Source organism: Salminus brasiliensis, chromosome 13 (genome assembly GCF_030463535.1).
Source record: "Salminus brasiliensis chromosome 13, fSalBra1.hap2, whole genome shotgun sequence".
Taxonomy (NCBI): domain Eukaryota; kingdom Metazoa; phylum Chordata; class Actinopteri; order Characiformes; family Bryconidae; genus Salminus; species Salminus brasiliensis.
The window spans coordinates 15,897,368-15,922,811 of NC_132890.1; the positions used below are offsets into that span (position 1 = coordinate 15,897,368).

Here is a 25,444-nt window from a genome sequence, read left to right on the forward strand (position 1 = left end):
AAATAAAACAACAAAACTTGCTCTTTTGGCTGACACTTGAACATTCAGCAACAAAGGCTAACGCCGGCCGCCAGACTCGGCCTTGTCAACATAAAAGTCACATAAGCCACATGAGTCGAATGGGCTTGTGAAACGGGACAATTACAAAATCACAAATCTTTCTCAACTGTCTTGGCTCCTTTTATTTACACCCCTAAATTCCACATACTAAGGTACAACAGGAATACGGGATAAATGCAGAGGCTACTTCCTACCAATATGGAAGCCGGGCAAAAAAAAAAAAAAGAAAAAAGCTCACGCTAGCACGCCGGGCGAAGCATCGCTCTGAGGTGAGTTGCGAGTCGCAGGGATGCCGGTGAAGCAGGCTCGGGCTGAGTGGGCCAGCCAGCCTTTTGACTTAGGGAAGTGGCGTCGCCATGTCAAGTTCAAAGAGCTCTGTGAAGCTTTAGGGGGACAAAAGAACAACTGTTGTAGATGCAGGCAGGTCTGGGAGGAGAATTTAAAAAAAACTCAATACAACTGGAAATCAGCCCCCCGAAACGAGAATGGGGACCCATGAATGGCGGCCCATGACTTGAGGTTGCGTGTAACGGTGAAATAAACATCACGGCTGTGACGAAACGGTGCTGTTATTGCCCCACGGCTCACTCCCTTTCGTGATGTGTTGCTTTAATGTGACCTAAGTAAGTGATCTAAATTAGCAGGTGTTTTTTTGTTTGTTTGTTTGTTTTTAACAGCAAATATTGGGCTTGTCCCACCCATGAGCTGCAACTGTGATTGGTTGTAGTTCTGCTCTGCGTTGACATCCTGTAACAGACTTTCCCCCCCATGTTGTCAGTTTCCTCAAACGTACACTGACCCCTACTGGCAGGCTTGGGTTACTTTTATCCACAGCATTCCCTCCACAGAGTTCTTGTTGAATATTTTCCAGTGTTTTGTTTTGAGAGCAACTGGCTATAATTAAGCCAAACTACAACTGATTGGTTTCCATCCCATGGCAGGCCATGCAGGTGGGCTTAAACGGCATCTGACGCTGAAATGTTTCGACTCTGAAGACTCCAAAGACCGTATGAAATGTAACACAAGGACGTACATGTAAAAGAAAGGGTAATGCGTTGTAGATTTGTGAAAGCGTAAAGTAAGATGGAGTAAAAGTAAGAAAAGCAAGTGAAAGAATGTGCATGTAAGTGCTTGAGGATGGCAAAAGCTTACAGCACCTGGTATTCCCAGGCTGTCTCCCATCCAAGTACTAACCAGGCCCGACCCTGCTTAGCTTCCGAGATGAGACGAGATCGGGCGTGCTCAGGGTGGTATGGCCGTAAGCGAGAGCACTGCTTCCACTCAGCCTATTTATAAGCATGCGGCAAAAGACGGCTGCCTTTTCCACACTACAGGGGACACACATTTACTCGCCCTCCTTTCTTACTTCCAAAGCAGCCCCACCAAGCTCATTCAAACCAATCACACATTTCATTGCTCTCTCCTGTCCTCCTTCTCTTTTCACAAAAAAAATAAAACAACAAAACTTGCTCTTTTGGCTGACACTTGAACATTCAGCAACAAAGGCTAACGCCGGCCGCCAGACTCGGCCTTGTCAACATAAAAGTCACATAAGCCACATGAGTCGAATGGGCTTGTGAAACGGGACAATTACAAAATCACAAATCTTTCTCAACTGTCTTGGCTCCTTTTATTTACACCCCTAAATTCCACATACTAAGGTACAACAGGAATACGGGATAAATGCAGAGGCTACTTCCTACCAATATGGAAGCCGGGCAAAAAAAAAAAAAGAAAAAAGCTCACGCTAGCACGCCGGGCGAAGCATCGCTCTGAGGTGAGTTGCGAGTCGCAGGGATGCCGGTGAAGCAGGCTCGGGCTGAGTGGGCCAGCCAGCCTTTTGACTTAGGGAAGTGGCGTCGCCATGTCAAGTTCAAAGAGCTCTGTGAAGCTTTAGGGGGACAAAAGAACAACTGTTGTAGATGCAGGCAGGTCTGGGAGGAGAATTTAAAAAAAACTCAATACAACTGGAAATCAGCCCCCCGAAACGAGAACGGGGACCCATGAATGGCGGCCCATGACTTGAGGTTGCGTGTAACGGTGAAATAAACATCACGGCTGTGACGAAACGGTGCTGTTATTGCCCCACGGCTCACTCCCTTTCGTGATGTGTTGCTTTAATGTGACCTAAGTAAGTGATCTAAATTAGCAGGTGTTTTTTTGTTTGTTTGTTTTTAACAGCAAATATTGGGCTTGTCCCACCCATGAGCTGTAATTGTGATTGGTTGTAGTTCTGCTCTGCGTTGACATCCTGTAACAGACTTTCCCCCCCATGTTGTCAGTTTCCTCAAACGTACACTGACCCCTACTGGCAGGCTTGGGTTACTTTTATCCACAGCATTCCCTCCACAGAGTTCTTGTTGAATATTTTCCAGTGTTTTGTTTTGAGAGCAACTGGCTATAATTAAGCCAAACTACAACTGATTGGTTTCCATCCCATGGCAGGCCATGCAGGTGGGCTTAAACGGCATCTGACGCTGAAATGTTTCGACTCTGAAGACTCCAAAGACCGTATGAAATGTAACACAAGGACGTACATGTAAAACAAAGGGTAATGCGTTGTAGATTTGTGAAAGCGTAAAGTAAGATGGAGTAAAAGTAAGAAAAGCAAGTGAAAGAATGTGCATGTAACTCGCCCTCCTTTCTTACTTCCAAAGCAACCCCACCAAGCTCATTCAAACCAATCACACATTTCATTGCTCTCTCCTGTCCTCCTTCTCTTTTCACAAAAAAAAAACAACAAAATTGGCTCTTTTGGCTGACACTTTCAGCAACAAAGGCTAACGCCGGCCGCCAGACTCGGCCTTGTCAACATAAAAGTCACATAAGCCACATGAGTCAAATGGGCTTGTAAAACGGGACAATTACAAAATTACAAATCTTTCTCAACTGTCTTGGCTCCTTTTATTTACACCCCTAAATTCCACAAACTAAGGTACAACAGGACTATGGGATAAATGCAGAGGCTACTATGTGTGAAAGCGTAAGGTAAAGTAAAACAAAAGTAAAGTAAAACAAACAATTTTCACTCTCATTCACAAACAAAAACACCAAGTTGTCAGGAAACTGCCATTTACTGCTCTTTCAGAAGCAAGTGGTGAATACCGTATAATGCATTAAATATATGGGAGCTTGAAGAAAAATGGCCCAAGCTAATTATTTAGTCTATAAGTTGTTTTTAAGCTCATTTTTGTGTCCTTTTTTGCATTCATTATTGTCAAGGTTTACTCCAAGAAAGTAGTTCCCATGTCAAAAATACATTATGGTTTTTATATACATCATATTTTTACCTTATGTTGAAAGGATGTCCCCACAGTTTTAGATAATTCAGTATTAGATGTTTAAAAAAACTGAAATGAAAGCATTTTGTCGTTAAACCATATGAAAAATGTTTTTAACAATAAAAATATGCTTTTATAGAAATGCTAAATACTCTTACAGCTGACAGTAAAATGACATTACACTTAAATGCATTCCGTGTTTTCTGGCATGAACTCCATTGTATGCACATTAGTCATAATAAATTCTATTTCTAATTCTAATTCTTCAATTTTGGATACGTTATAGGCCTGCACAACATTTTTCAATCTGACAAGGGCCAGTCATCTAGCCATTTATTATAGCAATTTATTTCTTGTAATTGTCACGTTCAGTTGGTAAACATAAATAAAAAACATAAAACATAAACAAAACTAAACACATTTGTAGAGATTAACACATTTGGGGAATTTGCAGGAGACATCTAGGCCTTCTGGTTGGTTGAGAGGTACACTTGTTGTTGACATTGACTGTAGCCTACCAATCAGAATTTAAACATGCTAAACATGATAATCTACGTGTGTAGGTTATTATTTTGAGGAAAATGGAAGAAATTCAAAAGTAATCATATAAAATAACCAGAGAATGACACACATGTACTACTAGCAAGTTTCCCCATTTTCATGGCTCACAAAACAAAAGTTTGAGAGTGTCTTAGAGTGTCGAGAATGAATTCTGGGCTATGTTTACCTCCTTCAACTTTGCATTTCTTAGCTCCTTCTATTATTGTTATTTTGAATAATTTTAGATTTTAAAAGCTACACTTAGATATGTATGCAGGGCTATATACATTATCCAGAATAATCAGATAAGGCATTAAACAATACAAACAAATAGGTGGTACGTTTTTGTGATTGTTGTTCTTACTCATTAATGTAAATACATTCTTGTGATTTTTTGCTCTTGTTAGCTTCCCTGTTCTGTTTTACACCTAAGCTCTGCTCGTGGTTTATAGTTCTCCTTTTGCTCCCAGGCCCTCCAGAGCTAGGCTCAGTAGCTTTGGTTTATCCTGTCCCGTTTTGTTTTATGTCCCTTTGCCAAGTTTTGACTCTTCCCAGTCCCAGGTTTGTTATTTTGGCCGGTCCTGCCTATGTTATCAAGTTTGTTTTGTTTATCTGCCTTGTCCCTTAGTTTGCTGCTACCTTGAGTTCTCCTATCTTGTTTGTACCCCCTTATCTCGTGTTATTCTGCCTGTTTTATTAAAGTATTGTCCATCTCTGCAAGTGTTTCCTTGTTTTCACTGCCACGCTTGACAGTACTATTTATCCGAAACTATATGGCAGATAACTTATCCTAAATGATACCAGACATAATAACATAATAAAACAGTAAAAACAGTAAACACTAGTAAATGTACAATACTCAAATTCAGATTTTGTTTAAAAAGTATATCTTTTATTTTTTACAATTAATATAAAACTATTCGATATAATTTTATATATATATATATATATATATATATATATATATATTTATATATATATATATATATAAAGACATTCTGAACCATATAAATTAATTACAAACAAAATGAACAATAAACCTAAACATGGACAACAATATGAAATAAGTGGATTACATATCTAAAGAGTAAACAGTCTCTAAAAAATGTTGTTGTGCTTTGAGAGTGTTTTACATTGTCAACAAATATTCAACTCCTTTAATATATTAAGAAAATACAAATTGAAAGAGGGTGGCTTATGGGGCTCAAGCCCTGGATGTTCAGTAGTCTGTCCAGTTAAGAGAGTTGTTCAGTGTTGCCAACTTAATGACTTTTCAGTCCCCTCTAGCGACTTTTTTTTAAAGCGACTAGCAACAACTCTAGTGACTTTTTCTGGTGTTATTTCAGACTTATGACTCTGAGGTGAACACACAAGTTCTTCAGTTACTCTTTTAGATGGCTGACCGAGTTTCCTTCGTGTGGCAGACAGTGTTTCAGTGGATTTATTTCATTTTACCACCTAAACGTATCTAAAAAGAGAAGAAAAGAAGAACTAAAGGTGAGTAAAATGTCAAAGCTGTTCATATAACTGTGCTTTGTTAGTTATAAATAGGGTAGCGATTTTGCATATGTTGTAATTTATATTTAATGCATATTCAGTAATTTATATATGTTTAATTTGATAGATAGATACTTTATTGATCCTAAAGGAAATTAAGGCAAAGCTAACACAGAAATCCCTTCGTAGTGGTGTCTTGGCACTTTTTTGCTCTGTAGTTATGTGAAGGGTGATTTTTGTTTATCTGTTTGTATAAGACGTAAAAAAATAACCTGCAAGAATTCTGTTGGCAAGAAAACATAAAGATTATAGAAGACAGCTGATGAATTAAATGAAATTTTAAATGAAACTGAAAACATTACCATTTTAAACTGTAGAAAAGACATTGAAAAAGGATCATTTGTTAATGTGTCTAATGTGAAACATTAGAATTATAGAATTCAGATTATGCAAAACTGTAAATTGTGAATTTGAACTGAAAACTGTATAAGTAAAAGTTTCAATGACATGAGCTACAAAGCAATCTGCCCCTCTAACATAATCACTGGACCTAGAATGGTCCGCCACTAGTTTGGTCTTGAACTTTAAACATTGCTGACAGAAAGCAACTGTAATGCGGGGAGTGTGAAAAAACGCAAAGCGCTCGAAATATTTCTTCACAAACCTGCTGTCCTTCTGTCTTTATTGACAAACAAGCATGGACATGTTTGTTGGCTACTTAGAAGTTTGTAAAGGTCCTGTAAGGATTAAAATGAAAAAAAAAAATCTCTTTTTTTTCTTGGCCTTGTTTATGGGGGTCCTGTAGCTTTTCATTAATATTGCCAGTCAGGACTTTTCTCAGTCGTGTGTTGGTGCATGGGTAGGGATGAAAAAATGGGGATAAAAAGGGTTCATTTTACTAAATTTCAATGTGATACTCCTAATATAGGTATAGCAGTGCAGGTTAATAAAGCAGTCTGGAACTGGATATATTGAGTTTCTGGATGTAAGACTAAGAGTGTGGGGGACTCGACCTTGCACGTGAGTTAATTATAAGATTATAGTCAGCAGCTCTATTGGGTTTCACTCCTTGTGTTTAGGCTGTAGTACCACCGTCAAACACAAGAGGATCTTTAAAGCGAAACATGTTCTTTCTCTAACTAATCAAACTGTTCAGCTGCAGTCCAGAACCTAGGCTTTACATGATCAGTGCAGTAGCTTTAATGTGGGTAGATAGAGTAGTTTATATGTGCTGTAATGTTGGTATTTAGGAGAAATCCGAGGCGACTGTGAAATCCTCGTATGTGATTGGACGTTGCGCAGCACTATTTGCATTCTTTTCCCAGGTCGGCAATTTCTTAATGTTTCTGTTTCCTCTTTAGGAAAATTGAGTGATATTTCATGCTTGAATCGCTGTTTTTGTTTTTCGCTGATGATTTACGCTGCAGTTGTTGGGTTTGAAACATTTCACCATAACCGTGAAACTTACTGTCTAGAATGACTTCCCTGTTTCTCTCAACGCTCCGGTATCGCTTCTCGGCCTTTTGGCTAAGATCAAGTGTAGTATCTGTTCTTATCAGTTTAATATCTGATACGTCCCCTATCCGGGGACCATATATTAAATTGAGTTTTGGAGCAGGGAGATGGAATAGGGGCTTGCTCCGTCCACTCCGCGCATCGACCCGGTATTGCAGTACAGCCGGGAACGGTGCACCCCTTTTCGTGAGTTAAAGAAAGATCGCGTAACAGTAATTCTTCCGTGTTGTTGCTTATAATTTTGAGTAATCTGTTTAAAATATTATATCATTTACGATGACTCGATCAGATGTTACTGCTGCACGGATTAGAATAAAATCATATCACTACAATAACGTTTTTTAAGATCATCGACTTCTTCACAGCTGTAGTCGTGTTTACCCGTAGCTTGACTGCAAAGCTAACAGTAGCTGGCATATCTACACTGTCTGCTGTGCATTGTAGTCCTGCAAGGACTAAGAGTTACTAGCTAAGTGGGTTAAATACAGATGCTGTCATCTCTGATCACTGGCTGATCTGCTGTTCCAGTTAGCAGCTGCAGGCTTTGGCTAACGGAGCAGTGCTGGCTGTAGGTTTACGCATATCTGCGTCGCCCGTGTTCATCAGTGGTGACATGGATAAAACGAGCAGATGAAACGCAGTTAGTTACAGAAGAGGTCGGTTGTAAAACTGCAGACTTTTGCCTTTAGTTAAAGCACATCTTCAGACGACTTCTTTCCCACAGCTCGTCTTGATTCCGGAATTACAGGAGTTTCCGGAAACTATAACTGCTATGTAGAAATGATCATTCTCTCAAATCCAACTTCATTAAATGAGATAATGGGTTTAGGAATGAACGCGTCGGTTTCATTGATTGTAACACCATTTATGTGTATAACTGAAGCAATAAATGGATTTCTTCCTGAAGCTGCAGTTAAAACGTGTGCAAAAGTATATATGTATATGTTCAGAAATGCAGAAGAGATTAGTGAGTCATTACATTATACATTATTGTGTAATGTAAAGTAATAAACTGATATATAAACACAGATATTGAATTTCTGTGAAAACAAAACAGACAAATATATTACAAGAGCAATATATTACATGAAAGGAATGCTTAGAATAAAAGTGACTGCAGCCTGCCAGTAGGGGTCAGTGTACATTTAAGGAAACTGACAAAAAAGGTGGGCTAACCCCAATATTTGCAATTAGAAAAATACCTGCTTATTTAGGTCAGTGGAAATGTAATGTTATTTAAGCTTTAAACAATTCAGCATCCACAAATTGGAGTAAAAAAAAAAAAGAAAGAAAAAAGAAATGAACATCAACAACAGCTGACCCATTCAACTTTTCCTACTGTGACCTGTCTCAACGTTTGTCTCTTGTCTGCTAATTAAATATATGAATGCAGTACAATCAAATCTAAATGATGTATTGATTGTGGACCAGATGGTTGGAAGAACAGCATCCGACTATGCAATGTATTTCATAAGATTTTATTTTCTACGTTCTGTAAGGTTTTCTATAAATGAACAGCGAAACCTTCATAAGAGTGAGCATTTTAAGAGTGAACCCAACAAAATTCTGAGAAGTTAATGTTAATAGCAAAGCCTATTTCAAATCACCCCATAGCTTTTCTAGAAGATCGCTATCCTTTCAAAAGGGTTTATTTTGAGCCATTCCTTGGTGAATGTTTTGGGTCATTGCCATGTTGTATGTGCCACCTCTGCTTCAGATTCAGTTTTTGGACAGATGGTCTCCATATTTTCCTCAAGCCACTTCTTATATAATGGATTCTATGACAGTCTGACCTGGCAATATTGGCAGTTGTTTTAAACATTCTCCACGTATGAATACATTTCTGGGCAGTGGAATGGCTTGATTTAAATTCTCCTCCCAGACCTGTGTGCATCTACAACAGTTTTTTTTCCTAAAGCCTCCCAGAGCTTGTTGGACTTCACATGGTGACACCACTGACCTAAGTAAAATGACTGGCTAGCCAATTCAGCCCAAGCTGAGGTGAGAACTCATCTGCTGAAGGATGACACAACAGTAATTATTTAACTACACCAAGGTAAATAGAGCTTCATATTCTGGGGCCTCTTTAAAATGCATTTCACTATTCATAAATATGTAAACTGGGTTCACTCAAACTGGGGTTATTAAAAATATAATTTTGTTTGTGAAAAAGACTGAAAAATGTGTTTTATTACTGTAAAACAGCTTGCTTGTGTTATTATTTGTGGAGGGGCAGTGGTGGCTCAGCGGTTAGAGTGCCGGGTTATTCGATTCCCGGGCTTGGCAAGCTGCCACTGTTGGGCCCTTGAGTAAGGCCCTTTACCCTCTCTGCTCCCCGGGGGCTGGAGTTGGCTGCCCACTGCTCTGGGTGTGTGTACTCACTGCCCCTAGCTCACTAGTGGGTGGGTGTGTGTGTTCACTACCACAGATGGGTTAAATGCGGAGGACACAGTTTGCTGTACACTGTACAGCGAAATGTGACAAATACGTGCACCTTTACCTTTATTTTTGTAACATCAGAGAGCTGGACCTGGTGGTGGTTTGTGGAAGCAGGAGAACGCCTGATCTCGCCTGATCACTAAATTAAGCAGGGTTGGGCCTGGTTAGTAAGTGGATGGGAGACTATATGCAATTTTATACTCAGTATTCATTTCATAGTATTAATATTTTATTAGAAATTCAATTAATTCAGACTAATTGTTATGCCTTAATTTGTATCACAGGGCAGGCCATGTGGGTGGGCTTGAACTGCAGCATTCAAAGGCTTTCACTGAAGGACTAAGTACAGCATTCCCAGCGAGCCTTTTTATAATCAGTCCTCAAGAGAAGTGTGTCTTTCTAATACATTTTTTTAGGAAACATCTGTTTTTACTGTTTTTAGTGCAGAGTTGGAGTAAGTACTTTTACTTACTCCAACTCTGCACTAAGCCTCAGTTACAGGTCGGTGACATTTGTGTTTTATGTGCAAAACCAATGACTTTAACTTTAATTTGAATAATACTCAGGGCTAGCAGGACATTCTGAAAAGAACATAAACAATATATTAACACTTCTTGATAAGTCAAACTATATCTACAGAGTTTAATAGGGATGAGTGTTAGCTATTTAATGCATAAATGACAACTGCTCATGAACTGCCCGTGAATTATGGTTATGACATCTCCTCATTTAAAAACATTGTATGATAGAAGTGTAACAAGCATAAAATGAAATGAATGGACGTTCCTGGCACACTTCTTGCCTCACTCCCTTCACAAAGTATAAAGCTGTAAAGATGAAGTTAAATCTAAAATCTTAAAACTGACCTATGTGTAGCATGTTAAGTTACTTGCCTAATGATCCTTAATCATTGACTTATTGCAGCTTCTTATTGCAGAGTTTCAGCTTCCAGATCAGTGTCTCACAATCATCTGGGCAGATGGGAATTTGGGTTACGCATAAATACAGATCAGACAGATCTAAACTTGTGATTGTGGAACTCCTGATGCCTTACTGAGTCTAACAAGTTACTGCAGTAACACAAAGTGCCCACTAGGAGTCAGTGTGCCTCTTCAGTGTCCCTATTTCTGTTTCCATGTTGACAGACACTTTGGGTATATTCTGAGGCTAGGGTCTCAGAATGAGTCTAAGTCCAGCTCAAACAGTTTAAGTCACTACTTTGTAATACTAATAAAAAAAGTAACTGAGTTCATTTTGTTCCTACTACTTCTCTAACAGCTGTAGAAGGCAAACCATTCGCCAACTGTCTCAGCAAGTGGTGAACAATGGCTGCAAATTGCAAATTTAAGTTCTGTGAGCACCATGATCAAGTCAAATACCTTGCATGGCCTTCACAATCAAATGACCACTCTCATCACTCTCTTAATATCAAATACATACTTCAGCTACAGGCCCTGAACTGTGTGTGTTGGAATATTAGGCCATTCTTAGTGAAGCATCCTCGGTTAGGTAGAGATGAAAATCTGCTTCACATTCCAGAACCTGTCCTAAAAGTGCAATGACATGCACTCTCTGCTGGTGCTCAGTTTGTCTGTGTTTTGTCCTTTATTGCTGTTAGTGCTAACTGGTATACAGGCTCACACATAGAGCTGCCTTTGTGATTCAGTTACTTTCAAAGTTAAAGGCCTCTTTCATGTCATGTTGGCATTGTTTCCTCCCTGTATTCAGCATGCCTTCAGTCTGATGATATGGAGAAGGGTCTGTCAGCTCCTCAATATCCTTAAAGGCACATCAAACCATGGTGGCATTAGCATCAAATCCACTAATGCAATAATCTGTGTGGAAAATGGCAGTTGATGACATTTGAAACGAGTGTGTGTGTTACATGTTAGCCAGGTGCCAATGTAATTTAGAATGCATTACAATTGGCATTTGATCATGGTTTTGACTTGGGCATTACTGTGGATGACTGGTCACTGAATAAATCATCTCCTGACTCGAAGTAGGATCGCCCCCATTTTAGTGTTTGAAGCCGCATCGCTGATGAAAAGAATATTTACATTATTATACAACCCCCTGTGGACGGTGAGTCATGCAGAAAAGCTTTACACTCCATTCATATTAGTAATTAGGGCAAATCATAACACTACCGCAAATGAATGGGAGCATGCACAATAACGGCAGAATATCTGTCACCCCGGCTTATTGCTATAAGATGGACATTGTGTATAGAAGCCATAAGGAGATCCAAAGATTAATATTATAATTCCATTTAGATATCAGACTTCAGACAGCTATGCACTTATTTATTTATTTGCTGATTTATTTATTTATTTAGAGTTGCAACAGAAAATGGATTACAGAGTCTCAGGAAATTGTCAGGTCGTCCCTGATATGTTACCCCTTATGGTAATGGAAAGGCTTTGAATGTGAATTAGATTAGCTTTAGGGACAGGTTTAAAAATGGTTTTCCATTTGAAGAACAGAGCCCCATTTGCTCTGACGGCTATATGAATAAGTGGTGTTGGGACGAGGAGGTGAGCCGAGACTTCCATTCTGAATTACTTATTAAATTCACAGGCGCTATATTTAAAAGACTTTATAAATAAAACAGCAGGATCCTCCTCGTGTATAAATAAGTGATGACTATATTTTTCACGTATAACTCTGCATTTCATCTGCCTCTGTAGACACACGGTTGGCAGTGGTCCAACCATGTGCATAGAGAGGCACAGACATCAAGGACGGCAAACAAGGATATGCAGGGAAAGCGTACCTGTAACAGAATGTAACAGGATGGTTGCCTTTACATGACACTGTTGCCTGTTAGCAAACCCCCCATATACAAGCCATGGTAAAAACATGACACAAAGATTTTATTTATTTATATATTTATTTATCACAAAATGTTGCCCAGGATGTTTGAGACAGCTTTCGCTGTTTACTTTTGTTCTTTGACAGCCTCTCATTGACTTGTAATTAACAGGGAATTTAAATACGACATGATGTAATTAAATGACTCGTATTCCTTTGGGCTCATCTGCTTTGAAATTCTGCAGACACTACAGTGCCAGATGCACAGTGTTTTTTTTTCCTGCTACAGAGAGTAAAAATTTGGTGAATATGTGGCCCAGAGGCCTAATTGCTCTCCCTCAACTTGGAGGCAGGTAAGAATGATAAGGCCTAATCTGCTGCTCTTTTTGAGAATTAAGCACAGTCGTTAGAAGCATTTCCATATTCAATGTAAACAGCATTCATTCATGTTCAGACTGCAAGTCCCTTTACGAAACCCAAACGGCTCGAGGATTATATATTTAAGCACAGATGACTAATTGATGAGAATGGTTGAGAAGTTTTACTGTGGGTGTGGGGAGAAGTGAAATAAATGATTCATTAACTGTAGATTTAAACACATCTGCACACAATCTACTAGATATACTCTGTGAGGTCACTACGCAGATAAACAGAGGATAGGGTATGAAGGAATGTGCTGAAACATGTGACAGCAGGTATTTTTTGAAAGAATTTCTAGAGATTTTGAAAGAGGTGACATGAGGGGGTGCATATGTACTGTGTGCATGTATCTTCCAGTCTGGTACTGGACCTAAAGTCAAGCAAAGTTCAATAAGTTCATGTTCACTTTTTTTTTTTTTTTCAATAAATAATACATCCGTTTTCCAGATATCTTTTATTAATGCTCTCAGTAACATCCTATAACAGTATCAGCCAAAGAAAGAAAACGGCACAACCCGAAACAGAACTATTTGAGTAGTGAAATAATGACTGGGGAATGGGATCAAACCAAAGAAGAAAACACTGAGGGAGGAAAACCCAGAGAATGTAGTTTAAACTAAATAAATAAATTAATAAATAAATAGATAAATAAATAAATAAATTCCAAATTAAATCATACTTATTCATACCATTTAAAATCTCTATCAATATGGTTCCACTCATTCAACTCTTCATTTAAATGTATAGTTTAAAAACAGCGCAGGGCAACACCGTAGCTGGAACGGTCTGTACTTGGGGCAGTGGAGATTTGGGGAGGTGGACAGGAGAAGGGCGGGGCAGGGCTGTTTTTTGTGCTTTGCTGTGCACATTCATTTAAAACGCATGTAAAGGAAAGGGGGGGGGGTGCCCAGCACATGCACATGGTTACAGTAGTCAGGCAGCTGAGAGAGAAGTGAGATGAGATCCAGGGAGACCTAGATTCACAGCATGGGCTCTCGGCACAGCACAATCTCCAGCTCTGAGCGGTACAGTTTACCCCCATCTGACAAGGCCATGATGCTCTTCTTATAGCCAGTTAGGTCCTTAGTGTCCACCTCCTGACATAAAGCAAGACATTATATCAGTCATTAATAACATTAGGTAAAAAGTCATTGCATTCAAGTTCCTTGGTTCCTTTCCTCACCTTTTTGTTCTTCTCATAGAGGTCCCTCAAGAGGGCATCCAGCTCCTGCTCATCAATGTAACCATTTCCATCCTTAAAAACACAACACATGTTTGGTTACCCAATTACCATTTAAACTTCATTCATTTATTAATGTGCTGTATCAGAATTGTATTTATTTTGGTAGGTAAGCAAACAAATGCCTAGAATGATGCTTTATACATAACTAAAGCCTCAGTAATGTATCTCTGACAAGACGTTAGGTAAGGTGAGATTAAAGCCATGTCCACTCCTAATTGACACAGTAAGATCAGGGAGTGGATTGGCCACTATTTCCAAACTGGGGCTATACTCTTATTGAGCATCCTTTTAATTATCACTATCACTATCACTATCACTAACTGGCTAGGGCTTCAGTTTGCCCTCAAAACATCCTTAAGTCTTTGTGGCATGGATTCCACATGATTTCGGAAACTTTCTTTTGACATTGTGCTTCATGATTACATGAATGCTTTACACAATTCCTGCAGATTTTCAAGCCATTTAATGCTGCCAATCTCTAGTTCTAACACATCCCAAAAATTTGATTAGATTCAGATACAGTGACTGGCACTGAATAGCACTGAAGAACACTGAACTCATTGTCAAGTTCATGAAACCCGTTTGAGATGACCTTTGCGATGACAGTGACATGTTGACAGTAGCCATTAGAAGATTAGAAGTGTGGTAAATGTTGGAATGCACATGGTCAGCAACAATACAAAGATACTAAGGCATTCAAGCGATGACTGACTGGTATTAATGGGCCCAAAGTATGCCAAGAACATTCTCTCTCCCATTACATAGAATGAATAGAATATATGTGTTGTTATGAATAATTCAGTATTTTACATAACCTCTCACTCTTGTGAAGACAGCTCATGGATTCTTGTTACAGGCTCTCGATGAGACCGGGGGTCTTCCACTTTGCCACAGTAATTGTACATGGACATACTAAAGTGCTCTGCACACTTCATGCACATGCAGACTACATCTCATTTATAATTAAGCATCTGCACCAGTCCCCATAGCAAGCCTTCACACGCGACACTTTTTTTCTGGCTTTACTCAGCAATTGTCTTTAATTTAGTGTTTAAATTTTGTTAAATAAAACTTTTGGTAGCCCTGAACAGATCTGCAATGTAATTCCAAGCATTTACATTTGTCTAATATTTTTTTGTGTTTACAGTGATCTCAAGCCATATTTGAGAACATACTGGGGGAAGCTTGAACGTAAAATCAAATAAACAGTGATGAAGAAAACCTCCTTATACACATAATTAAACACTGATTTATTTTATGTTGCTATTGAAAACCTGAGCTTTTTTTAATTTTAAGAGAAGCACAAATAGTTCAGATAGTAACATGACACTATAACTTTATCATGTGTGAAATAAATAACATCAATGAATAAGGGCTAGATTTTTATTCAGAAAGATGGTTTGAAAGGACAGATTTCTGTTGGTCAGGAAATGTTACCATGCCCTCCTGTTTTGCATTTGGAATTGTGTCGCTCAAAAAGCCATTGTGAAACAAATGATGTCATGGACATGCTCCAAGGGCCAAACCAACAAGAACAGGTGCAGCCCTCACGGTCATTTACCTGCTCAGGTGAGTGGAAATGCTTCTTATTTGCATGCAAAATGGGATTCGCGGGAGTGAGGGAAATTAGACGTAAAAGAGAGAGACAGAACTCGCAGGACAGTCCACCCTCTGTCACTGCATGTCATATTTATGTTAAAGTAGAACTGCACTTTACCTTGTCATAATATGTGAAGATGGCGTTGAACTGCTCAGCAGTCAGTTTGATGCCCTGCAGTGTAATAAAAACAGTCCATCATTTATAGTTACATACTTAAGAAAAAAGTTCAATTTACATGTTCAGCTTGTAACTGAAGTTTTTCTCACCTGGAATTTCAATAAGAAATTTTCCTGAACTGGTAGAAGCCTTAAAATGAGAAGAACAGACAAAAAAAAATATTAGGAAAAACAATTCTGGGACTGTGTTATGGATTACAGGAATGTTCTGTTGCTCACCTTGCCATCTCAGACAGACCCAACTTTCCATCCCCATTCAGATCAAACATCTTGAGCTGAGAAAGTAAGATTTGTTATTATGAATAATTGATTGTAAACATTAAGTAAGGATTAACCAATATGCTCCTCAATGTGTTCAAACTATTTTCGAAAACACACCACTGTACTGCTAATATTAAGGCAGCCATCCAGTGTTAATAACAGCAATACACTAATAAATACCTAGTGGAAGGTTCAACCAATATCAGGAACACCTACTAGTCCGACAAGCCGTTGTGTTACTCTAAATTCATAGGACTTTAGAGATGTTGTACTTTTGTGGCTGTGCACTTTTTATGCAGCTATTTGCTACTCCATAATTGGCAATAGACATTTTCAATGCCCAGTCATCCAGCTGGCCTATCCAAGTGTTATTCAGGTCGACCCTCCGGCCCTAAGAAGATGACATATGCCAGTACAGCTGGAGTGTGAACACACCCGTAGGACAGTGCGAACTCTATTCACTGAACCAAGCTTCACTAGTGTGGTGGTTAACAGCTTTGCAATGAATAACTTTTAACTTTAAGTGCCATATAGAGCTAAACTTTGACTCTGGATTTTAAGAGCCAGTCTGTGAAAAACCCGTAACTGTTGGGTTGAATAATGTAAGACATAAAAGACTATTAAAATCTGGGCCTCTTATTAAGGATAGAATTAAACATAGTATTTTTAATTAGCCACTGAGGTGTAATTCTTACTCTAAGTTAGAGATTTTTTGATGCTTGCAAGTATTTCAAGATAACAGTGTGAGGATTTGGCATTAATAGTTCTGCTTGTGACACTTACAATTGTCTGTGTGTATTCCTGCAGTTTCTTGTCATCATAATGTCTGTTAGCCTTTTTCAGAAGGTCTGAGAGAAAACCCTTGAAAAAAGAAATGGTCAAGGTCACAAAACATCAATTTAAATGAGACCAGAAGCACTTGCATGTTTTACAAGGAGCTGGAGTCCAGATAAGTCAAGTAAAAAAACCTACATACAAGTATGTGGTGAACTAAGAAACATTTGCACATCATGCCTAAAGTGAAAATTGACCAACTGCATGTGATTATTTCTGTATTTGTATGTTCTGAGTGGATGCAGAGATTTGAATATTCCCTTTGGCTGGCAGTTGACAAGGCCTGCTTGATTTGCATGTTTTCCATTCCAAAGCAAAATGGCTTCAGATCTTCACCAGACTGGGGTTTTGTAAGTTGCTTCACCTATTTCACCCATGTTCCAAAACTATAAAGTGTTTTTTATTTAATGAAGGACTAGTTGGTGTACAGCTGTGTAATGCTGTAGGACCACCTAGGGGTAACCACAGTATAGTTCTTACAGGGACTGTGCTGAGGGACATGTACATTACAGCTTACCTTCAATTCATTTGCTTCAATGTAGCCACTGCGGTCTGTATCATACCTTCGCCAGGCCTACAGATACACACAGAATAGGATAAAGGTTAGAAAGATGTGTTTAAATTGGAGCTTTAGGTTGAAGGAAATTTCATGAAATACTAGTCTGGAGTAGCACAACAACAAACATAAACAAGCATGTTCCTCCACTTGGTAAACAGTTCCTAATGATCAGGAATAACCCAGATGTAATGAAGACTTGTGTAAATCAGAACCATGATTACATGTTTAATCAGATGATCAGTACATTTTGACAGTGATTGTAGGTTTCATTGATCTGTCACACAGTGCATTTAGAAAAATAATAACTTTTCCGGTCCTGCTCTTGCTGCATAGGGCATAGTAACAGTGCCATGCCAGTACATTCAAGCCAACAGTGCTTAACTATCTTGTGCAGAGCTTAAATTCAACTCTGATTTAAAATGTAACTCAGTAGGAGTTTATTGTACAGTGTTTTAACTGTGCTGGTGCGATTCCACATGCAAATTTGATCAATTTCATGTTTCACTGGCAATATCAAAATATTCTATCTAGTAGAGAAAAAAATATGATTAGTAGATGAAGACCTCTTTTTCCACATCCTCAGTCTCTCTCCTTCCGAAATTCATTCAGGAAGAAAGAGGTGTATTTTGTGTGTGTGTGCGCGCGTGTTCACATATGCATTCAAAGGAGTCATAATTATCAAGTTTTCGTTGTTGTAATCATCCTGGCTTTTTCATTATCCATCTCCATTTTCTATTCCGCTCAGCTGTGTATTGTGAGAGGACAAGAAGCGTAAAATGCAATTTAATTAATGTTTTAATCTAGCAGCTGTCCTGTTTCCAGCAAGAGTTCTTATCAAAGATAGATGCCCTGTCTTCTCAGGTCTGTGGAGAATTACAGCGGCCCATCCATAATGTATTACTCTGAAAATAGACGTTTGTACTTCCTCATTCCACCCCGGCCCGGTTTTCCTACCGCACCGCACAAGGTGATTAAAAAGTTCCCCTTTCCCCCCTTATATCATTCTTTCCCCAGCTTTACATAATATCTTGGTGAGAAGGTCGACACCCCCAACCCCCCCTTACTCATCTGCCTGTCTGAGTCATTCTTTATGATCAAAGTATGAACATCAGTTTGAAGTTTTCTCATTTTTCTTTACAGTTACTTTTTACTGAGGTGAAATATTAGTCAAGTGAATAAACTATAACCGTCCAATCTGGCTGCCATTCGCGGATAGGTTCGTAGGTTCTAGATAGGTTCATATTAAGCACAAAGAACAGTGCTTGTGACCACTGGGAGGGGGTAAGTGTGTGCATGTGTGTGTGTGGGGGGGATTTCACAGTTTTGTTTATAAATGGTTAATTCCCTGCCACACAGGGTCACAGTACAACCCATTCAAACCAATTTCTGAAAGCATGAAAAGCACATGCAAAATGCCACAGATCTGAGCAGAGATGTGGATTATTTTGTCTGATTACTTCAATTATGTTAAAGCTGTATACCTTTGCTATAGTCTTAATGAAAAATAAAATTGCGTTTCACAAGAAGCAGTGCGTACATGTGCTGTGTGTGGCCTAGATTGCTTTCCTTAATTCCAGCTCACTGTAATAATATCTGTGTGAACTGCTTTACCTGGAAAAATAGTGTCTCATCATATAAAATACCCATTTATAAAAATGGTATGATTAAGACTGCTTAAAGAAATGCAGCAGCTATACCATGTTCCAGCCTGTAATGGACACTCTGACTTAATGTACCGTACAAACATTTTATACACTCTGCAAAGAAGCATTAAAGGGCAATTCCAATTTGTTCTTTTGGTTTTCATTGTTTTTTTGAAAGATGGTTTGTCTTGTTTTTGTTAAAACTTAACACATAAAGGCTGAATCCTACAAGATGATATGTTTAGGGATCATTTGGCAAAAGTATATAAACTTGTCCTAGAGCTGAGCCACAAGATGATATTTATCACTAATGTAGCATGTATAGTATTGCATAATATCATGATAAAGGGGTTAAGGTTCAATATATTGCAATAATGTAGACAAGACAATATATTGTGATTTACTGTGATACTCTGATATTGTGAAATTTTAGGAAAACTGTTGTAGTATAAAAAAAAAACAGTGAAGACAGTCAGAGCAGTGGGATGTGAAGACAGTACAACTCTGCTATCTAGCAGTGTCTGACAACACTCTTTACATGTAAACTATTCACAATATTGTGTTTTTAAGAATCGATAGTATTGCAAAACATCACAGCATGCTTTTATGAGTTGCGGATATCCTCTGTAATTCTACAGCAATGATCACCTGTATGTCTGACTACAAACATGTCTGAAAAGGAACAATCTGCAGTCTTAGTCAGATAAAATACACTATATGTCCAAATGTTTCTGGACACCCCTTCTAATGAATGCATTCAGCTACTTTAAGTTGCACCCATTGCTGAGTGCATATAGACAGCTTGTCTAGTCCTTGTAGAAAAGTATTTTCTACAGAGGAGACTCATGAACCAGCAGATAAACATGAACCTGTTGGCATGCCTAATGCTACGTGTGGCCTAAAGGGTATAAAGCAAAAGCTGATTAACTCGAAATGACTTTTTAAAAACTTTTTTTTTCTTAGTACACTTAATTTCGGAAGTAACAACGAATGAGTAAATGTCCCAATACTTTTGTCCATATAGTGTAAGTACTGTGTATCATAATATTATATTTACAATCTATTGCCAAATCATACCCTGCATTTAATGTAACATATAGGGGCTGGGTTTCCTGAAAATATCTTCGCAGCATCTTTACAGCAAACCTCACTGTGAACACTCTCTCTCTCATAAGATGGTCTTATTACTAAGATGCCTTCAGGAAACTTAAAGCACGGCAACTCTAATTACAAACCATAGGATGTAAATGGATGCTTTGTTTCATCATTCTGTGTTATGAATAAGAGAGCATCAATATAGAAGTGCTGATACAACTGAACCAAAGCAGTGATGCAAAGACATAAAAAGGGCTGCTATAGAAATTAATTAGTGTCATTCCTTACCGCCATGAACTCCGAGCTGGAGCCCACAAATTGTCTGAAGCAAAGCAGGAAGTTCTCTTCTGTTGGCAGGATCTGGGCCAACTGTTAAAGAGAAGATGGAAGGTTGGATGAAAACTCCAGAGAACACCAGAGAACAAGGGTGTGAATGGATCTAAAACAACATCCTACCTCTACCTGAGAAAGCTCTTTTCTTATAGCACTGCTGGTAAATGACAAGTGTGAGGATTAAAGCGACAGCGCCTCGCCTCCTTTTTTTTACAGCATGTGAAGCAGCAAGACTAATTCTAAAGATCTACAATCTTATAAGCTAGTTGTAGTCTGACCTCATCAAATGCACTGGCAACAGACTCAATTTTTGGATCAGAGCCATCTCTTACCTCTGACATCTCAATCCTGCCGTCTTTGTTCTTGTCGAATTTCTGCATGAAGTCTTTCATCTTCTCTCTGAAGGATGCATTTGTGGGGTCCTGAAATATACAGGCATGCCAGGGAAGCTTTGGTGTAATTCTAACTTGCATATCATCAATAACAATCACTTTTTAGTTGTATTTCTCATGTCACAGAATGTCAGTCAGGCCACTTGCACTGCAAAGTGACTTCATGAGGCTATAGGGTATGGCTTACATGCTACGAGAGACCCTTTTGCAGTTGCCTTTAGTGAGAGTCTATATGTAGCATTCTGTTCGGACAACCATCCAAGGGCCATTATGATTTTAGTAATTAATATGCATAAATATGCTGGATAAAATGATGACATTTTAATTACCTGCACAACAAGCAGTCCATTGGTCATACTGCCAAGCCTACAGTCACAGGATACTGCAGGAAATTACTTTGAGTGGAGACCTCAACTAGTCTAAGACCTTGACTACTGTGGCTCGTAAATTTTGACTACTGTAAATTTCTACAAAATGATTGCAGTGCAAGCTGGTATTCCAATGTATCCTTGCCATTTCCTTGCTTGTTAATGATTACATAAAAATCCAAAGCCCTCTGCAGTCGCCTTCTATTTACTTACCACACCTGATCCTCTCCGTGCAACCTCCAGTTCTCTGAAGAAGTTCTCAAGCTCCTTGCCCTCAATGTAGCCATTACCTGTAACAGAGATCCACATTACATCAGCATTCAAAAGCTGCAGGACATGAAGCCGATGCTGGGGCTCAAAATATGTCTTGTTAATCAGTTTTACAAGATATGATGGTGACTGTACAGCTACCAGCTGACAACGAACGACTGACATAAATAAGGTAATTTGGCTGGATGACTGCCTAGCTATAAAGCTGGTTAACTTTCAAGACTGGTATGCTGGCAGGCACCCAAATCGGGGCAACTACTGAGCTTAATTAAAAACTCTTGACGGCTGTTCTCCCAAGCGTGCTTTGAACGCTCTCCCTTTCCACTTTGGCTCTAATTGGGGGCCTTACTGCGGGCTGCCTTTTAAGTTCCATTTATTTGAAAAGACGAAAAGAAGATCTCCAGCTTGACGCTTAAAGAGACATCCAACCCAATTCCACTAATATATGAGCTATTACCATCTGTGGACAATTCCACATGCCAGGAAACTGGTCTTGGGTGTGTGTGTTAGTGTAATTGTAGATTAAGTGGAAAGTGTGAGGGCTGCAGAAGTGTGGCTTCATATCTGCTCCACGTTTACCAAAAGCTGACTCTTTTACTGCGAGTTAATTTGCTTACAGTGGTACTTACACCCAGCTTAAAATAAAGCTCTTGTGGGAAAACATCCTCTCTGTGTGGTATTTACAACACACATTAAGTAATAAGACTGCATGATCGAGACACATTTCGGAATGCTTGGTGTGCAAAACATGATGAACAATCGATTACGGCTGTGGCAGCGCTGGCAGTTTAAGCCGTGCAAATTTCATTATCTTAAAAACAGCACATTGATTATGTGCTGAGTTTGGACTGTATAGAGCGCTAAATCGGTTTATCCTAATGAATGGTGAGATCACCCACTTTAATCACATTTTATTTAAACAGACTGCTGCATGCACAAAGAAGAAGAAATTGCTGTTTTGAACCCGATAATGCTGAATTTAGATGGCTTTGTCAGTATGCACAGACAACTTAAGCTGGATTAATTAATGCATGTCTTTATCATTTTAGCACACAGAGGAAAATGTGTGCCTTGGTTCGAAAGGATGACACCTTTTCCCAACTAGGGAACAATCTTATTTACTATGACTGATGATCTCGTGATAGTTTTTGTGTTGTGGATCTTTATTATACCTTTGCTCTCATTCAGCTGTCTGAGGCTACTACCATCTTGGCTCTGCTACAGTTGCAATCTCAGGCCTGGTCAGCCATATTAGGTCTGAACTGTTGTGGATATTTCAAACTAAGGATGTCCATGGCTGGTGTCATCAATTTAAAGAGTAGTTACAAATGCAACACTAGAGGCTCCTATGCTGCAATATGCAGTAAACAGTTATTGCAGAAGTAGATCATGAAATGTTCATCAACTGTTTCCCAGTCTTTGCAAAGTATTAATTTATTGAAGTGCTTTTTCAGGATTTTCCATTAGCAAATGTAAAGGAAGTCCTTTTTCTCACAGTTTACATGTGAAGTTTCAGCAATAACTGAGCATATGTATCCAATTTTAGATGCATTGGACAGTGCCCTGAGGTTCATCAGTAAGACTGTGAATTCCTCATTTTCCAGATTTGTCCCTTAAATCAAATATGATCATTTATTTAATATATGTATTTATATGTTTTCTTTTTGTAGCAAACTGTCTGTTTGTAGCAAACTACTACTACTAATGAAATGATCATGGTTATTATTATTATTATGATTATTATTATGTACAAACTGGTACAGGATAATACTAACAACATGCTCTTATATGTATATGGTTGACTTGTTAATTTTTTTTGGCTTTTCCTTAGTTATTAAAAACACTTTTACTACTCTTACTATGCTATATAAACGATTCTGTCGTTTTGGAATTTCTGAAGCAGAGCAGCGGTTTGCTTTAACCTGCTTTAGGATGCTTGGATCCGACTGGTGTTTTGTTCGCACCAGTATTTCGATAAACCCCGCCCTCCCGCTGGAGTCGCGCGAGGATTGGTCCTTGGTGCATACTCACCAGCGATGGGCCAATCCAAGCCCTGGAGGGCGTGTTTTTTCGGAATATGAGTGAAGAGAACGAGTCCGGGGCGTTTAGGCGCTCCCCAGTGCCTGGACTGCACTAATGAACTTCACCACACACAGTTTAGCCAATCCTGCACCAAACACCAACTAATATACCATTCATGTTACTGACTGTTCAGAGACTCCCTCAGTGCTTTACAGTTATACGGATTTAAACCTTTACATGAGACTTTAGCCACTTGCAGAAAGTGCCGCAAATCGAGCTATTCCAAGGTAAATGATTTGGACTGCAGCTTTTCATAATGAGAAATTCGACCATAAATGACACTGCGATCATCAAAATAGGATATCCACAGACACAACAGTCAGTATAAGTTAAATGTGCTCTATTCCTATATTTTTACAGCGATCTAACACACATCTACACCACATTCGCATCACAGTAGGGTTATAATTTCGTCGCTGTCACGCAAAAAAGCTTGTATCTCCAAAATGGCAAATGTAGTTTTGTTTGTTTTTTTAAGTAAAACACATTCATAACTTTAATGGAAGTCATTGTAAAATATTTCAATGTACATGTTTTATTCCAAGTCATTTTGGAGCATTTATACTGCTCCATTCATGAAAAACAACAGTCAGATTTAATTTACGTCAAAATGTTTTTACGATACAAGGTTTTTGCGTGATTGCGACGATTTGCAAGGCGAATTTGCACAGGTTTGATCCGTTACGCGAGTAAAGACCTTCCCAGCAAAGGGTGCTTATAACTATTTTTTAAGAAGCGAACTCAAAATACAAAATATATTGAACTTCCGGTAAAAAAAACAACGTCTAAACTGTTAACAGTAAGCAAACTGTTATAAACATCAATTAAAGTGACAAAACCTCTCACTTTTTCCTCAATTAGCTAGCTAAATGTTTACCGAAATAGAGCTAATTTCCCCCTCACCGCTCTTAAAACCGCATGTTTCTCCTCAAAAACATGGAGTATATTTTAGCTAAGCTCATCGCTCGTCCACAGCCACTACCAGCAGCACTTTCCAGCATTTTGCTCCTGTTTAAGCGCCCCTTTCCCAACAGCACTCCTCTTTAGCCGAGAGTAGCACAGCCGGACAACTTTGCTCCCCCTCCTCCTCCTCCTCCCTCTCTCTCACTCACCGTCGGTGTCGAAGTGCTTCCAAATGTCGAGGAACTGGGAGGCCGTGAGCTCGGCCAGGTGAAGGTAAGGAGGCTGCTGCGCGTTGTTAGCCATGCTTTTATTTCTTGTCTCGCTCTTTCTGTGTCCCCTTACGTGCTGGAAAATCCCGGGCGAACTTTGTCACACGGCGATGCTCGATGTCCAGCCCCCCCCTGCGCGTCGCAGGAGCTTTTAAAGAAGCGGCGAGGCTGCAGTTCCGCCCTGGGCCTGAATGGGGCGCCGGAGCTCGTTCTCTCCACACGGTCAAAGCCACGCGCGCTGCTTTCCCCTGCGCTTTAACTCTTTTGGCCCAAATCTGTATGGCCTGTCAATTATGCAAATAATATCGGAAGCTCGGCATGCGCATGAAATTGAATCACGTTCCTCGAGCTTATCGAACTGTGTTTGTGTGTAACTCTGCTGTACGGGGTGGTCGTGCGAAGCGCGCTCCAGCTTATAGGCTGCGACTGAGGGGCAGGATGTGTAAGTAATGTGAAGCATGAGGCTTTGCTGTGATGTGGCTTGTTTGGTTAAGTAGTAGCTTGGGGGCAATGATGTAACTCCACCATTCGGTTCATCGTACGCAGCTTTAATTGTGCTGGCAGCCACATGTAGACCACATGTATTTTTTCTGCCTGTTTTTGTCAACTATTGCACATGTAAGTCCTGCCTTTGTTCTGTGTGTAGCTGTATTTGTGGATGTCAGCGCTGGGGTTAGATGTAGGTATAGCATTATTGAGCTGCAGTGATGGTGCAGGGCAAGGGATAGGGGGTAGTGCACGAGTACAAGGATTGTCCCCACCTTGCTGTCTCCAACATCCCTAACCCCGCCCCCTTCTCATCCGCGCATTACCGCACATTGTCCCCGCCCCTTACCCATTAGCCTCAGCA

General features: G+C 39.4%; 1 protein-coding gene and 2 non-coding genes across 3 annotated transcripts; 1 reads left to right on the forward strand and 2 right to left on the reverse strand.

The window, feature by feature from the left end:
• Positions 1 to 1,205: 1,205 nt before the first annotated feature.
• On the reverse strand, positions 1,206 to 1,324 carry LOC140575994 (5S ribosomal RNA). The gene has a single exon (XR_011981242.1). It is a non-coding gene; the product is annotated as a 5S ribosomal RNA (ribosomal RNA).
• Positions 1,325 to 6,885: 5,561 nt separating this feature from the next.
• LOC140576037 (U2 spliceosomal RNA) lies at positions 6,886 to 7,076 on the forward strand. Its single transcript, XR_011981274.1, has one exon. It is a non-coding gene; the product is annotated as a U2 spliceosomal RNA (small nuclear RNA).
• A 5,944-nt stretch (positions 7,077 to 13,020) lies between these two features.
• calb2a (calbindin 2a) lies at positions 13,021 to 24,712 on the reverse strand. Its single transcript, XM_072694962.1, has 11 exons — positions 24,535 to 24,712; positions 21,284 to 21,360; positions 20,643 to 20,732; positions 20,266 to 20,346; positions 17,198 to 17,254; positions 16,630 to 16,707; positions 15,805 to 15,860; positions 15,676 to 15,715; positions 15,527 to 15,580; positions 13,750 to 13,821; positions 13,021 to 13,663 (listed from the first exon to the last, which is right to left on the reverse strand). Exons 1-11 carry the CDS (start codon positions 24,626 to 24,628, stop codon positions 13,547 to 13,549), a joined length of 816 nt encoding a protein of 271 aa, XP_072551063.1. The 5' UTR covers positions 24,629 to 24,712; the 3' UTR covers positions 13,021 to 13,546.
• Between the last annotated feature and the right edge of the window lie 732 nt (positions 24,713 to 25,444).

What these genes read in the sequence shown, in the direction of transcription:
- calb2a (XM_072694962.1), bottom strand. Translation starts at nt 24,628, where the DNA reads ATGGCTAACAACGCGCAGCAGCCTCCTTACCTTCACCTGGCCGAGCTC. An exon ending in GAAGCACTTCGACACCGACG is followed by an intron (nt 21,361 to 24,534) that starts GTGAGTGAGAGA and finishes TCTCTGTTACAG; the next exon opens with GTAATGGCTACATTGAGGGC. An exon ending in AGGAATACACACAGACAATT is followed by an intron (nt 15,861 to 16,629) that starts GTAAGTGTCACA and finishes TTACTTTCTCAG; the next exon opens with CTCAAGATGTTTGATCTGAA.